This window comes from Maylandia zebra, linkage group LG12 (assembly GCF_041146795.1).
Source record: "Maylandia zebra isolate NMK-2024a linkage group LG12, Mzebra_GT3a, whole genome shotgun sequence".
In the NCBI taxonomy this organism is placed as follows: Eukaryota; Metazoa; Chordata; class Actinopteri; order Cichliformes; family Cichlidae; genus Maylandia; species Maylandia zebra.
Genome location: NC_135178.1, coordinates 25,617,946 through 25,631,929, shown reverse-complemented (window position 1 = coordinate 25,631,929; position 13,984 = coordinate 25,617,946). Strand labels below are relative to the sequence as shown.

The 13,984-nt window shown below is 39.6% G+C and overlaps 1 protein-coding gene across 1 annotated transcript in view; it reads right to left on the bottom strand.

Annotated features, from left to right (window-relative positions):
* The window catches only part of ipo11 (importin 11), a 125,447-nt gene that overhangs the window by 96,357 nt on the left and 15,106 nt on the right, over positions 1-13,984 (bottom strand). Inside the window, exons 4-7 of the mRNA XM_004547195.3 lie at positions 7,282-7,354; positions 5,844-6,047; positions 2,248-2,380; positions 1,922-1,980 (exon numbers count right to left, since the gene is read on the bottom strand). Of these exons, the coding sequence (XP_004547252.1) occupies positions 1,922-1,980; positions 2,248-2,380; positions 5,844-6,047; positions 7,282-7,354 (469 nt within the window). The remainder of the gene's footprint in view (positions 1-1,921; positions 1,981-2,247; positions 2,381-5,843; positions 6,048-7,281; positions 7,355-13,984) is intronic.

Sequence of the window (13,984 nt, the reverse complement as noted above, 5' to 3'; positions counted from 1 at the left end):
CTAAGTAGATTCAAGGTAGGCATATTCCTGTGTTTATTCAGCACCAGGAGAATGAAAACAGCTATTAAAGTAGTAATTACTAAGAAAAGCAACAATGTAAATTAAATATGAAATATTTACTTTAAAACACTACAATGAGCTGGAATAACCAGTGAAAGCATGAGGCAAACATCCGTTTAATGAAAATATTGTGACCATCTTATAACCTTCAGCCTGGAGGCTAAGTTGTCGTCTCATTAGTGGAGAAACAGGGCGCAGTAAACATTTTTTTCTGTCATAAAAATGTCCTTGCCATCTACAAGCATAAAAAAGCAGGAAAAAACAAATAAAGCAATAAAAATCAGAAATGACAGAAACATAACAGCAGAAGCACAAAGACAGAAACGGCACAGCAACAACAGACCACATTTTTAATGTTAATGACTCGTTGACCTTTTGTGACGACTTACATTGTATCAAAGACAAAAGGACAAACTGAATTCCCCTTTGGCAACTAACATTTATTTTTAATTTTCAGTTGTTCTGGCTTTAATAGATTGACAGAACCTATATATATGTATATCATAAATTACTAATAGCCAGCAATTCTGGATAGCTTCAAGCATATCTTTAATGTCAAAGTTGTTACTGACTGCCTTTACTTTCACAGAGTGCAACAACATACGACCCGCACCTCCAATCTAATCTACTTAATTGGAAACCCTGACTCCAAATAGCTTTTGGGGAAGTCATTAACACAGAGGTTCACTAACATTTTCCAGCCTGTACCATAGATGATTACTCAGTGCTTTCAAAAAAAGACCAGAGAACAAAAATACAACAGTTTGGGATCTGTCAATTTAATCACACTGTGTGTATGACTATGTAACAAATGTACATTTTACTATGAGTTAAAATTCACAGAAGATAAACAAAAACTGAGAAGTTTTGTTGTTGTTGTTTTTTTAATGAAAAATCTGATGAGGTCACATCTGTCCGAGGCTATATTGTTATATATTTCAGCCCACAGGTTATACCAGTGCTGGCATCCTTTAGGTGAAAAAAGCATAAATCCAGGAAAATAAGAAATACTGCTCATCACAGTTTTACATGGAATTCATTTATGTTCTTTTCACTTGCCTACATATACAGTATAGCGATTTCAGGTAATTTTTTTTCAGACCCTCAAGAGCACTTACCTTCACTGAATGTTAAGTAGCACCTGAAAGCTTTAAATCAGTAAGCCTAAAAGGTTTATATCTATTTTTTCACTGCATTAGTAGATAATTTAGTCCTAAGTGATAAAAAAATAATTATCGTCAGTATAGTTAGCAGCATTATAGGACTGTACAATGTGCTCAAGATACAATTCGTTTAGGTACAGAACAGGTAAATGCACCAAAATGTTTTCCATTTTATTTTGGTACTTAAAATACATTAAAATTCCAAGCATGAATTTTCTTGGCTAAAATCAAATTCAAAAAGCCTTAATCCTTCAAAAAATAACCAGGAACATGGTTTATCAATTATTCTTGTTCAGCATTCATTATTATTCTTTCACCAAACAGGAGATACTCAGAATATGAAACTGGAGTTCAAAGAACTGGGACAGTTTGTGCAAATGATTCCATTAACTCTGAGCCATGAGGAAACCAAAGCCCTATCCAGGCACATGCTAAAGATTTTTTTTAAACCAGATTTAAACTAAATTGAATTAACAGTTTCATGGAGTCAAACTTTCTTCACACTAGAAGTGAGAGAAGAGCTCCGGACTCTTTGAACCGAGACAAGGCTCAAGGCACTTTCAATCATCGTGGCCATCCATATTTTGCACGCTGTGATTGGAGTCGTTTTTGACCCAAAACACCAACAGAAAAATATCAGCTTTTCCCAAATATGAGAGGTACTAAAGCAGCCACAGCTGAAATAACTTGAGACTCACCATTACTTCCATATTCTGTTGTGGCTCTTGAAATCCATGGACTGTCAGTTTGCGAAGCACTAAAAGGAGCACAAAAAACATCACTATGCAGGATTTTCACTAATTAAAAATTAACTATATTCAACATCTCCTCATAATTAGTGTTTCACTAAGTAGCTGCATATATTAATACTTCCATGTTTGCATGTTCAATTATCTATGTTTTTAATCAAATGGTGGGATCATGACGATTAGATTACCATGTTGTGCTAATAGGTGATTGCATGTCTTTGCATGATAATGCAGGTTTGTGGCATGCGTGCATGTGTCTGTGCAAGTGTTGCTACCTTTAAGAGAGAGTAGTGTCCTCTCCAGCGAGCTGAGTGCCGCAGCCTCATCTCTGGCGTAGATCTGCTGGAGGAAGCAGTCTGTGTGATGGCTCCACAGGGAGCATGCAAAGCTGTAGATGCCCGATGCCAGCTGCCAACATACACATTAACATTTTGGTCAGGCACACCTGGGTTAATCTGGGTCTCGAAAGCATTTGAGGTCATTTCACTCAACATAAATGCGCAAGAAATTCTGGGCTAATATGAGTGTAGCTTTGTATAAGAACCTACTTTTGTTTTTATTTACCTGTTTTTATTGTTTATTAGTTAATTAACATTAAAAATTTCCCTTCAGCACACCATCTTGGATCACTTTGCCAGTAAATTAATGTGACCACAGGTAAACATCAGCCACTGACATCAGAAAATGTCATTTTATTTGTTGATATGGTGACAACAAGGTCGGTGTTGGCGAGCGGCTATTAAATCGGCGTGTCCCTACATGGAACATCAGAAACTCAATTGCTGGTGATACACTCAAACAAACAGGAAGGAAAGATGGACCTAGGGCTGCTCGATTATGGCAAAAATAATAATCACGATTATTTGACGATATTTATTTAACCCTTTAAGACCTACTATAGAACCAAGTCCACCAGAGCTTATATTATTTTTATTTATTTTTTGTACATGCTGTAGTGCCATTTGTGGGAGCATTTCAAGTTGCTATACATCAATACAACTGTTATAGCCCATATTTTAATAATATGTATGCATTAAGTGCATAGTAATTACATAAATTGCAAAAAAGTGCAATAAACTACAAAAAAAATTGAAAATCGCTTTTGTTTTGTTTACATATATTTCTACTTGGAGAAGTTTAAGAGGTTTATCCCTCAAAACTTTAAATACAATAAAGTTGCAAAAAATAGTTTCCCACCACAGGAAATTTATTTTGAGTGTCTTCATAGTTTTATTTTGGAGATACAGCAATTTTTATATACTGCAGGAAAAACAAAAAACAATCCTATGATGCAAATTTGCAAAGAAAACAGCATGTGCATCATTTCACTGTGGGAAGTGTTACGAACAGCTGATAGGAACGGCAAAGCGTGTTTCTGGAATATTATGTTTTTGTTCCTGCAAGCGCTTTTTATGCAATTTTTGCAAAGCTATATGCGGAACGAAACCGTGACCGAGGACAAGCTGATGGCATCAGATGTAAGTACAACTCCTCCGGTTTCATATGCAAAACTAATTATTGCGCTAGCTTACACGGTTCAGGTTCTACAGGGATTTTAAAAAAGTTACACAAAACGGAGCGTGCTGCTCTGACCGGCTTTAAAGGGTTAACAATGACTTTAAAAAAATAATGTAAAATGGTGTGCAACACCACTGAAGTTTTTTTTTTTTTTTTTTTTAACTCTTTTCAACCAACGGCAGTCACTCTCCAAATAACTTCTGCTTAGCTTTCCGAGCTTCCCTCGGGTCCTCTTAATTAGCGGTCTCCAACCTTTTTTGCGCCACGGACGGTTTATGCCCGACAATATTTTCACGGACCGGCCTTTAAGGTGTCGCGGATAAATGAGGGAGGGGCTAATAATCGGCTCAGTCATTTTTAATGATCGTTGAAAGCCCAGATCGTAATCGTGAAAAAAAGCACTCAGTTCTATCAGCCAAGTGTGACAATGTCTGCTTAGAACATCCAACAAATCTGCCAAAGGAAGAGAGTAAGTGTGTGTGTGTGTGTGTGTGTGTGTGTGTGTGGGGGGGGGGGGATTCTAACCATTAAATCTCATTCAAAATTGACAATAACATTGCAGTGGGATAACAGTCAAGTCTTTGCTATTTGATTAAGATAAACAACAAACCCACATTAAAATTACTCTGTGGAAAATTGTGAACACCATATATCAAACAAGGAAAGCAAGCAACTTCTAGCCAGAGGAACTTTGCGCTCTTGGTAACACTCAAGAGTCAAGTGGGAAAAATCTGAGAATCAGTGGTTAAGTTGATGTTCGGCTGTTCAAAGAGAAATCCCTACTTTGACAGCACAGCATAGGCTTTGATATATTCTTTAGAGAAACCGCAAGATTGGCAAGTTTCTTCTTTGGAGAGATTTCTCTACAGCTTGTCGTTTTCCATTCCTCAGATCCCAGACTAATCCAACCCATGGAGCCTAAAAGTGATGAGCCAAGTTCAGAAAACAACTTCATATTGTTCTCATGACTTCCTCAGTCTTGGTGTTTCAGTAGACTAATACGCTATTGTTTATATGGGTTTTTACAGTTTCATTACATTCTGTGAATGCACAACAGGTAAATCACATCAAAGCGTCAATACACAGTTTCCAAATGTTACAGACATTCAAAAAATATAACAACCTACTCCAGTCGACAGGTGCATTGTAGTCTACCTTCTTATCCTCCTTTTTATTCCTCGTTGTGCTACATCTGTGTAAAAAAAACTAGTACATCCTTGCCGTTTGCATTTTCTACCCCATGAATCAAAAAGAACATAAAAAAATTAAAAACTATTAAGGTGCCTTTAAGTATAGGTCTGTAAGGTCCTAAGGCGAACCCGATTTCTGAATTAGTCCTCTCCCTAATGGCCCTCCAACACTACAGTGATACTTTTAATCTTTCAGCAGCGTTACCAGTCTTAGAATTACTATCCAATTACTATCCGAGAATATAATTACAGCATAAGCAAAATGTTTGTATGACAAAGTATACACATGATTATTAGAAGAAGAGAGGAGGAGGAGAGGAAAAAAAGAGGAGAGGAGGAAGAGAGGAGATTCAGTGTCAAAGTCATCAGTGCATCATTAAATGAGTGCGCTGTTTAATGGGGGCTCAGGCTGCCTTTGTTTCTTGTGTTGCCTAAGGGCAGAAATTTTGGCATACAGGACGCCTCTGCCTGGCATCCAACTATTTGGTCTCAGCCACTGCTCTCATGTCCTTTCACCCTCTGTTGGTCTCCATCTTCCCTCTGCTTGATCATCTCATTCCTCTAAAATCTTTCTCTCCACAAATGGCCTTTTTTTTTAAACTCAAATTTAAATCAAGCATGAAAGAAAAATATTGTATAATGTACGCTGTGTTCACCAGAAACACCAGAAATACTTACTCAAAAGTTAATTTGTCTCAACGCAATATCAACAAAGACACGGAAACGCTGATAACCATTTCTAAACAAGTCAACCATGCTTGAGTCATGTATGACAAGGGAATATTTTTGCTATAAATCTTGTATTTAACATGCTTCTAACAGAAGCTAAACAGCATCTCGTAGAGACAAAACCTAAAAAGTCTCAGGATAATCTTAGTATTCATCTATTCATTTTCAAAATCTTCTGAAGGAGGAAAAAAATAGCAACAAAGAAAAAAAAGTTATATTGCAGAGAGCAGGAGTCTGCAACCTGCAACGTATAAAAATCCAGAAAGTTTCACTGTTTACCTAACATAACCTTTTATTCAGGTATATACAACTGATGTATAAAGAGCAAAACACAGCTAAAAAACACTAAGAATAAGAATAAGAAGCAATGGAGAACAAAAAGGTTGTAATAGAATTTTGTATCAACACTGGACCAGCTAATATTGTGGACTTACATCCTGAAAAAGCCGCCTGTCCTGCGCCAGTCGTTTGGATGCTAGAGTTTTGGTGACATGATAGAAGGTTAACAGCGCTCTGTGCTGCTGCAGGCCATCCTGACCCTTCACAGACTCGAGCAGAATGGGGATGAGCTCTGGCCATTGCCTGGGGCAGTCCAGACGGGCCACCTTGGCTATCAGTACTGCGATCTGGGTTGCTATCTGTTGAGAAAAAGAAAAAAAAAAAATACATGCAGGAAAGAGAAGTTGACCAGGGGCAAAGCATAAACACAGCAGAAGGTGGAGCAAACTTGATGGGAATTTTATTACGTAGTTCTCTTTTAAAAATAAGTAGCTCGAACAAATAGGACACAGAATATCAAACTTTTTACAGTCAACACAGTGTACATAGTACATGCATCTGGTGACAGATAGGGAATCAGTTGCATGGATTAAGTTGATTTTTAAAATAGAGTGCTTGTGCCTGAGCTATATCTGCAATGTGCATCACATGATCTGGTAACAGCTTCACTTCTCATATTTTTTTTTTTTTAAATTGGCTTTCCACTGAGCCCAACAGCTGAGCAAATATCGCTCAAGTCTACTCATTACTCCAACACAAACTGCCGGTAAGACACTCAATACTTCGAGATTAATTTCAAGCTCAAAATGAAAAAGACACTTTATACCTCAAGACTTAATGGACATTTTATGATAAAAATCAAAACTCTTTATATTATTTGAACACACTCCAAATAGCTTCTTTTTTTTTCTTCTTTTTTTTAAATGTGAAAAGCTTGCGTGAGTTTTTGTTCTTATGGTTGTATAAAAGATTTATCTCAGAACGTCTTGCAGTACACAGTTCAGTATTTAAACTTGCATCCTCACAAGCATCAGTAAGTCAATTTGTACACAAGTTACACTCACTCTCTCATGCACAAGCATAAAGCACCCTCATGAAATTTGGACTCCACGAGAGGCTGTGACTAGAGAGACATATGGTGTCCAAATCGTATTCATTGCTTGCCATATGGACCCGATCAGTCCTGATGTTCGAGAGCTGTCCCACAGGGACATACAACCTGTAGAAACCAAGATGGATGGCCATCATTTAGGGCCAAGTTCCACGTACCCCCTGGGACAGATGTATTACGCTGCTTGACTCCTGAATTATTTGTTTGTTGTAACCTTCCCCACACAGCCCCCCAAAAAAATGTCTATCAAGAAACTTCAAATTAAGTCCCAGTATGCAAAATTAGCAGCTTTCATCACTTTCAAATCTCATTCTATGGAGTCGCATTGTGACAGCCTAAAAAATCTTAATGCTGTCAGTCAGATCCTTTGTAACTTATCTGGTTTTGATAAAAGCACTTCAATCAAAATCAGTGTTTTATTCATCAGTATACAATGATCAAACATGTTTATTTCCCTCTCCCTCTTTATTTTCCCTGCTCACCTGATTGACAGGCTCGTTGAAGTTTGTGATTAGACCAGCACGCAATGACGTCTTCTCCTCTTCTGATAATGCACTGCGAACAAACCAATCAAAAAGCTGTTCAGAGGAAGTAGAGAGGTCGAAAGAGATGAAACAAAGCTGACAAAAAGACAAAGGCAGCACTTAATATAGAAAAACAGACACATTTGAAAGCGTCTATAGATAAATGAGTACAGTATTTCAGTATTACTTTAAAACAATCTTGCCCCACAGTAATTTTGCTTTCACAGTACTGCGCAAAAACCTTAAACCACCTTTCATTTCTTACTTCCAAGCAGCCAGACGTTCTTGCACATGAACAGTATCTGATGGTCATGTTCTTAAGAATCATGCAGTACCATATGGAAAGCATCAGATTGGCAACACCTTCATTTTTCAACATGACAATGATCCCAAACACCCTGCCAATGTAGTAAAAACATTCCTGGATATAGGGGTATGTCACCAGGGTGCAGAGGAGGCTACCCCCCCCGTCCCCTTCTGGCTGCCTCTGCCTCAATTTTATCCCACAACTTAGACATTCACATTACTCACACTCTCATTACACATACATATAGGATCTTGGGGGTGGGCACGATACACGGAATCCAAAGTACCATCAGGGTGTACACCCCACCCCTGGCGTCGTTGCCCACCTCTCAATTTTAAATACACGTAGACATTGAGGGCTAGCAGGAGGGACTGCGCTTACCTGCTGCTCTCTGGCAGGTAGCTCCATGCCCTCCTGGGTTTTAAATGCACCTTAGAACACACATGCATCAACCCTACAATGAGCGGGTGGAGGGAGGTTTGGAGTCTTCTCTCACCCCCATTCTCTGCGACCTGCTGGAGCGGGGGGGCTAGGAGGAGGAGTTGGCCGTCCGACTGCGGTCTGCAGTGTGGGGCCTCCCTGCTGCTGCGGAGTCAGGGCGGTCTGCCTCCCCCCACCGCAGGGAAAAGGGTAACACCACCTGGGTCTGGGTGCAGTTCCCCCCTCCAGGGGCAAGGGTACCTAGACCCGGTTTGTAGAGTACGCTTGGGGAGTGTGATCGTGTGTACAGCGTAGAGCTGGGCGATATGAGATTTTTTCATATCACGATATGTTTTTTTCATTTCAGGCGATAACGATATCTATCACGATATAAGCCAAATAACTATATTTGTAAGATTTAAATGTGCCGTTGCTCACAAGTAAAATGTGAAATAATCAGCAGCTTGTTTTTATTTAAATATTTATTTCCCATAATAAGTTCAACAGGGTAGATGTACTTAAGGAACATGAGACTTTTTCAGATAAATAAAGGCAAATATTGCAAACTACACAAAAGGCAGCCGCTAAAGCGTTTAAGTTTCAAAACAGAACAAACGAAACAGACTACTAAATTGTCAATTCCACTTAGAAACAAAATATTAATTCTAAAAATAAATCTTAGTTTGTTTTACAGAAGATCAGACAAAACTGACTAACTTTTGTCAATATCAAATAAACTGAGAACTAAAAGGAAATTCTCAATCTCTCCTTGTTGTATAGCTTAGCTTTTCAAACAGTTTTAACAGTTACTTTAGTCTGACAAAAGCCGAATGACGAATTAGCGCTTCCAGTCAGAGACTGAGGCTACGTCCACACGTACACGGGTATTTTTGAAAACGGAGATTTTCCGTTTTCGTTTTAAAAAATAATCCCGTCCACACATAAAGGCAGAAATGAAGGAAAACGCTGCTATGAACATGCCAAAGCAGCAGGTGGCGCTAGATTCCTAACCGTGCAGAAATGTTGGCCAATCAGAAGTCTAGAAGCCTCGGTGGGAAAAAGTAAACAAAGCTGGGGCATAGAAGCAGAACCGAGTCGTATGTGTGGAGGGACAGTAACTGTGTGTATATGTAAGCATTTAAACACTGCAGAGAGTAGAATTAACAGTAACAGTATTGTAGAAGTTAATTTCACCGAAACAATAACATGGCGCACAGTGTGACGCATGCACCAGTTTATTGTATTTCCAGACTTGCTTTCGGCACAATTTACAGTGCACGCTACTCTGTTTTTTGTCAGACTTGAAATAGCCGAAATACCTTCACACTACGGAACTTCTATGGCTCTTCCGTTCGACAATCTCTCCAGCATTGGAACCATCATCTGTTTTCTCTTCGGTCACGCTCGGTTGATTTTTGACAACACCAAAACGTAACAGTCGGCACACTCATTTCCTCCATTACGCGCTGGCTCCATTACCCGCTGGCTCCATTACCCGCTGGCTGCTTCCCAAACAAACACACGTGCGGCTTGGCACTTGTGCTGTACGTAACAAGTCACGCGACGTGACGCTGCGGCTGTGATTGGTTCGGCTCTGCGCTACTTAATTTGGATTGGCTGACCTTTTTTTTTTTTTTTTTTTTGAGGACAAGAGCGGCGAGGTCTATCGCGATAGCTTAATTTCTCTATCGAGTAAAAGTTATATCGCGATACATATCGTTATCGTTCTATCGCCCAGCTCTAGTACAGCGTCTCTTTATGTCTGTCTCCACGTTGGTTGAGTGTGGAGTAAGTGCATATGAGAGCATGAGGGTGGGAATGGATGTTTGTATCTGTGTGTGCCTGTATGTCTGTGTCTATATGTCAGGTTGGGTATCAGACGCCACCTCTCTGGGGACATCTCAGGCCCTCCAAGGTTTGGAGGCCTATCTCCACCCACCACCACTTCCCCTGCCAGTGGCGGACTCCCTCAGACATCGGTGCGTTGATGGTTCTTTGTGTCCGGGGATGGGCGTCCAGGTACACACCGGCTCACTCCTTGGCGGCCGCTTATCGGGGCCTGGAGCCTGGGGCTCGCTCGGGCCACTTCGGAGGTGGGGTGCCCCCGGCCTCTCGGCCTGGGGCTCGGTCACTCAGGCACGGCTGGCTGCCGGCGGAGCTCACGGGCGCGTCACTGCAACTCCCCCTGGCTTGTGCTCCGCGGCTGCTGAGTGAGCCCTCATCTGGGACTCTCCTCAGCTCTTACTGGGACAGTGGCGCGGCTGCCCCTCTGTTGGTCTTCCTTGGTCTCTTGTGTTCTGGGGGCCTCTGGATGTCTGGAGTTTTGATCTCCTCCATACCTGCTTCATGCCCTGGAGGACGGGGCTGTGGCCCCCCCCCCCCCACACCCTCTAGCAGATCATTACATGAAGGAACCTTTTAAAAAAAAACAAGCGCGTCCATGCTCACAGGTGTACACACGGGTGATCACACCCACAAACTACACCCTTTTTGGCTCCTACCTCAAAGCACACTGTGTTCTGTTGATCTTATGTGCTGCACAATAATGTTTAATATTTAGTATTTACTGTCATATTCCCATATATCATTGTGATGTTGTTTATTCTATTACTCTTGTTCTCTTCTGCTTGTTTTCTTTTTTCTTTCTCTCTCAGCAGGTGATCGATATGCATTTTTTTTTTCTCTGCCCATTCTGTTGGTTTTTGTCTTTTGCCCTTCTCCCCCGTCCCTCTTCTCAGCTGTTTCTCTTTCCCTCTTTCTTTCTCCCCTTCTTTCCCCCAGTCAAGTCTGTCCCGTATTCAGTAAGTGAAAATAAAATAAACAATAAAAGGTGAATCAAATGGACCATTACGGCAAGGCTGGGATGGTCAATTTGGTAAAGTAAATCCGTTGGGCATCTTTCTTTGCCTTTAGACAACAATTCTGATGGCAAAAGAGCCAAACGGGACAGGCAGAAAGGAAAAAAAAAAAAATAATAATAATAATAATAATAAGTCACTGACTGGCATCACCAGAGCCCGGACCTCAACATTATTTAAGCAGTGTGGGATCATCTTGATAGTAAATGAAACTAAAGGCAACCAAGATCCAAAGAAGAGCTTTGAATGTCCTTTAAGAAGCTTGAAAACTATTCGTTAAAACTACTTGAAGATGTCATAAGAAAGCTTGCATAAGAGGAGAGACTGTGATGAAGAAGGTGGTCATCTCAAATACTGACCTTCCATACTGTACTTCCATGTATATTTGAACCTTTCAATAAATCACTGCAGATGAAGAAATGAGGAGTGGCTCAAGACTTTTGCATACTACTGCACATTAATTGTAGACCTAATATAGATAAACTGTTACTTTTTTGCACAATGTCTTTATTCATGTACCTCATGTTGCAGATTTATTTAATTCATTTTGATCTTAGACACAGTAATCAGACTGTAGTGTGCAGGAATATTCATTCAAATTATCCACAATAAAACAGGACCAAGTGTTAAACCCAGAATTTTCTAGCTGAAGGCAAGAATGCCAACTACTGAGCCACCATGTCGCATTACGAGGAGCGAGTGCCAGCCGCCCTGGCATTGTTGAATGCAGCACATATCCTAAGAGACCCCTATTATCTCAATTTGGATTCTAGACGTGCAAATCACAGACTTTAATATTATGGCAATAATGAATATGACAAAATAGCCAACTTGGTAAGGGATTTATTAAAATCAATTAAATGTGCTACATTATTAAGTGAAGATCCTGTGAAATGCATTAATTAATTAGTAAACTTTGAATAAACCTGCTGTCCTCCAAACCAGATATACTTTGGAGGTCGCAAAATAGTCACAATTTGTGTGAATATGCAAGAAAATATGTTGTTTTATGATGAGTTACCCTGTTCTAATTCAGCTGCTGCTGAAGTTAGGCACATTGAAAGCATCTGATTTGAAGAACCGTGAGGAGTGACTCATGCTGTAACCCGTGGCAGAAAGAGAAGCGAGATGGGTGGAAGTCAAATTACTTGCAGGGAGATTGCAAATTAGTAATACAAGATTTGCTGCACACACATATTTTGGGAATACGGGGGTGAGGCAAGCTTTAAAGAAATACAGGATGAAAGATTAAAAGATATATTAACGTAAGCAAGTATGCTCCTGAGCCCCATTTTGTCCTTGTAAGTCTGCAAGGAGCTAGAAAATCTGATGATTTGAGGGTGGAAAATATCAACCAAGTGAGAGACACAAAAAGATTTAACACAATGCACAGACTGAAAATTTCCTGAAAGAGAAACACTCAACTCCAAATTTTATTAGGTTGTTCTGGCTATTATGTGGGTGTTTCCAGCCACATAATATGTTGCAGGGAGATGTATTTTCAAAAATGCATTTGAATAAATGCAGAACAAGAAGCAGATTTGGTGTAAAAACCTCTCTAAGAACTGCAGGTTGCTCAAGTGAGTCACTCCCTCAGCAACAGTGGAGAATATAGGCCAGCTTTCTATTGTTTTACAAGCAAATTACTTAAATCCTACTTTAACAATATTTATTCATTCATTTGCCAAACTAGGGCACACTATAGTACAACTCCATAAAATTAACTCATCATAACAATTCAGCTAAATCAACCGAATTCCAACTAAAAATGTAAATCACCCGGTTCTGCATAAATGTCCTTTTCGTTTGTACAATGTTGGTTCTGGTTGCATCGAGGTCAGCGGTTTTCCCAAAGCTGACAGTACACCAGGGATGGCATAAATGTAACAAATAGATTTATCAGTTTAACATTAGGTTAAGTAAGAATTCTTCAGCTTTAAGTTTTTATGTTGTAATTTGAAGTCACTGGAACATCTGTTGATCAGAGCGGGAAACTGTAAACAGGTAAATTACTGTATTATCCATTAATGTCATATTTTTAACTGTATTCATCTCTGTAGTTTTAATATTTGATTATTATTTGATTGTAAAGCTGCTTTACCTTTTACATTTGTACCATCTTAATTTAGGCTTTTTCATTAAGTCCATTAAAAAGGAAGTTGACCTTTTTCATAGGAGAATTTCTGGGCTTGTCACAGCAGCAGCACATGTGTTACATTAACACTGATGACGGCACTATTAGCTCCAAGTGGCACAGTCGTGCTAAAATGAGCCAGGACACAGAGCCGAGTTGGTGCGGCCTGTAATGGTATCTAGTAACACCATTTTGGATGGAAATGGGCATTAGCTTTTTTAACAATGACTTGTTAAAACTATTTATCATCATCTACTACTCTACCCAGTACTGTAACTAAAAGTCCCTTCAGAAAGTGAGACAAAAATCCAAGGCTTGCTGTTCAATAATTGCTTATTTAAAGGACTGACGCAAAAATGTGGCTTTGCTAATGACTTAGAAACAATAACTATTGTAAATGTACCTGGACAAAGTATTTCAAAACCTCAAGTTAACTAAATCTGGCAACACACTCACAGATTAATTTTTTTTTTAAACAATTTTTAAATTAATTCAGTTAAAGTCTATTACTGTAAGCTGCTGTAACAAAAATGTTATGTCATGTTGCCTACACTTCATACACTGACACCACATGAACTGTGCTGAGTCACACACTATCCAACCTCTGGGTAAATGGCATTGTCCAAAAGTAATCGCATCAATAATCCACGGACCACAGCACTCCAAGTAAAATTTAGTTTACAGAACTACTGACAAGAGTGACTCAACTTTGGTAAGAGCAGAAAACTTACCAAACTTACAACAACAACAGAAATGAACTGCAACAATGCGAAGCAGTCAAAGAGTGGCCACAAGTGCTTAGGCAGAACCGATTACCTCCAACCAGCTCCTCTCCTGCGAGTTTAACAGCAAACATCCATTCAAACCTTACAAAAGCCAGCTAGTCAGGTACCCGAAGAAAATTTGTAGGTTTTGACTACTAAAATCCGATCTTACACCAGA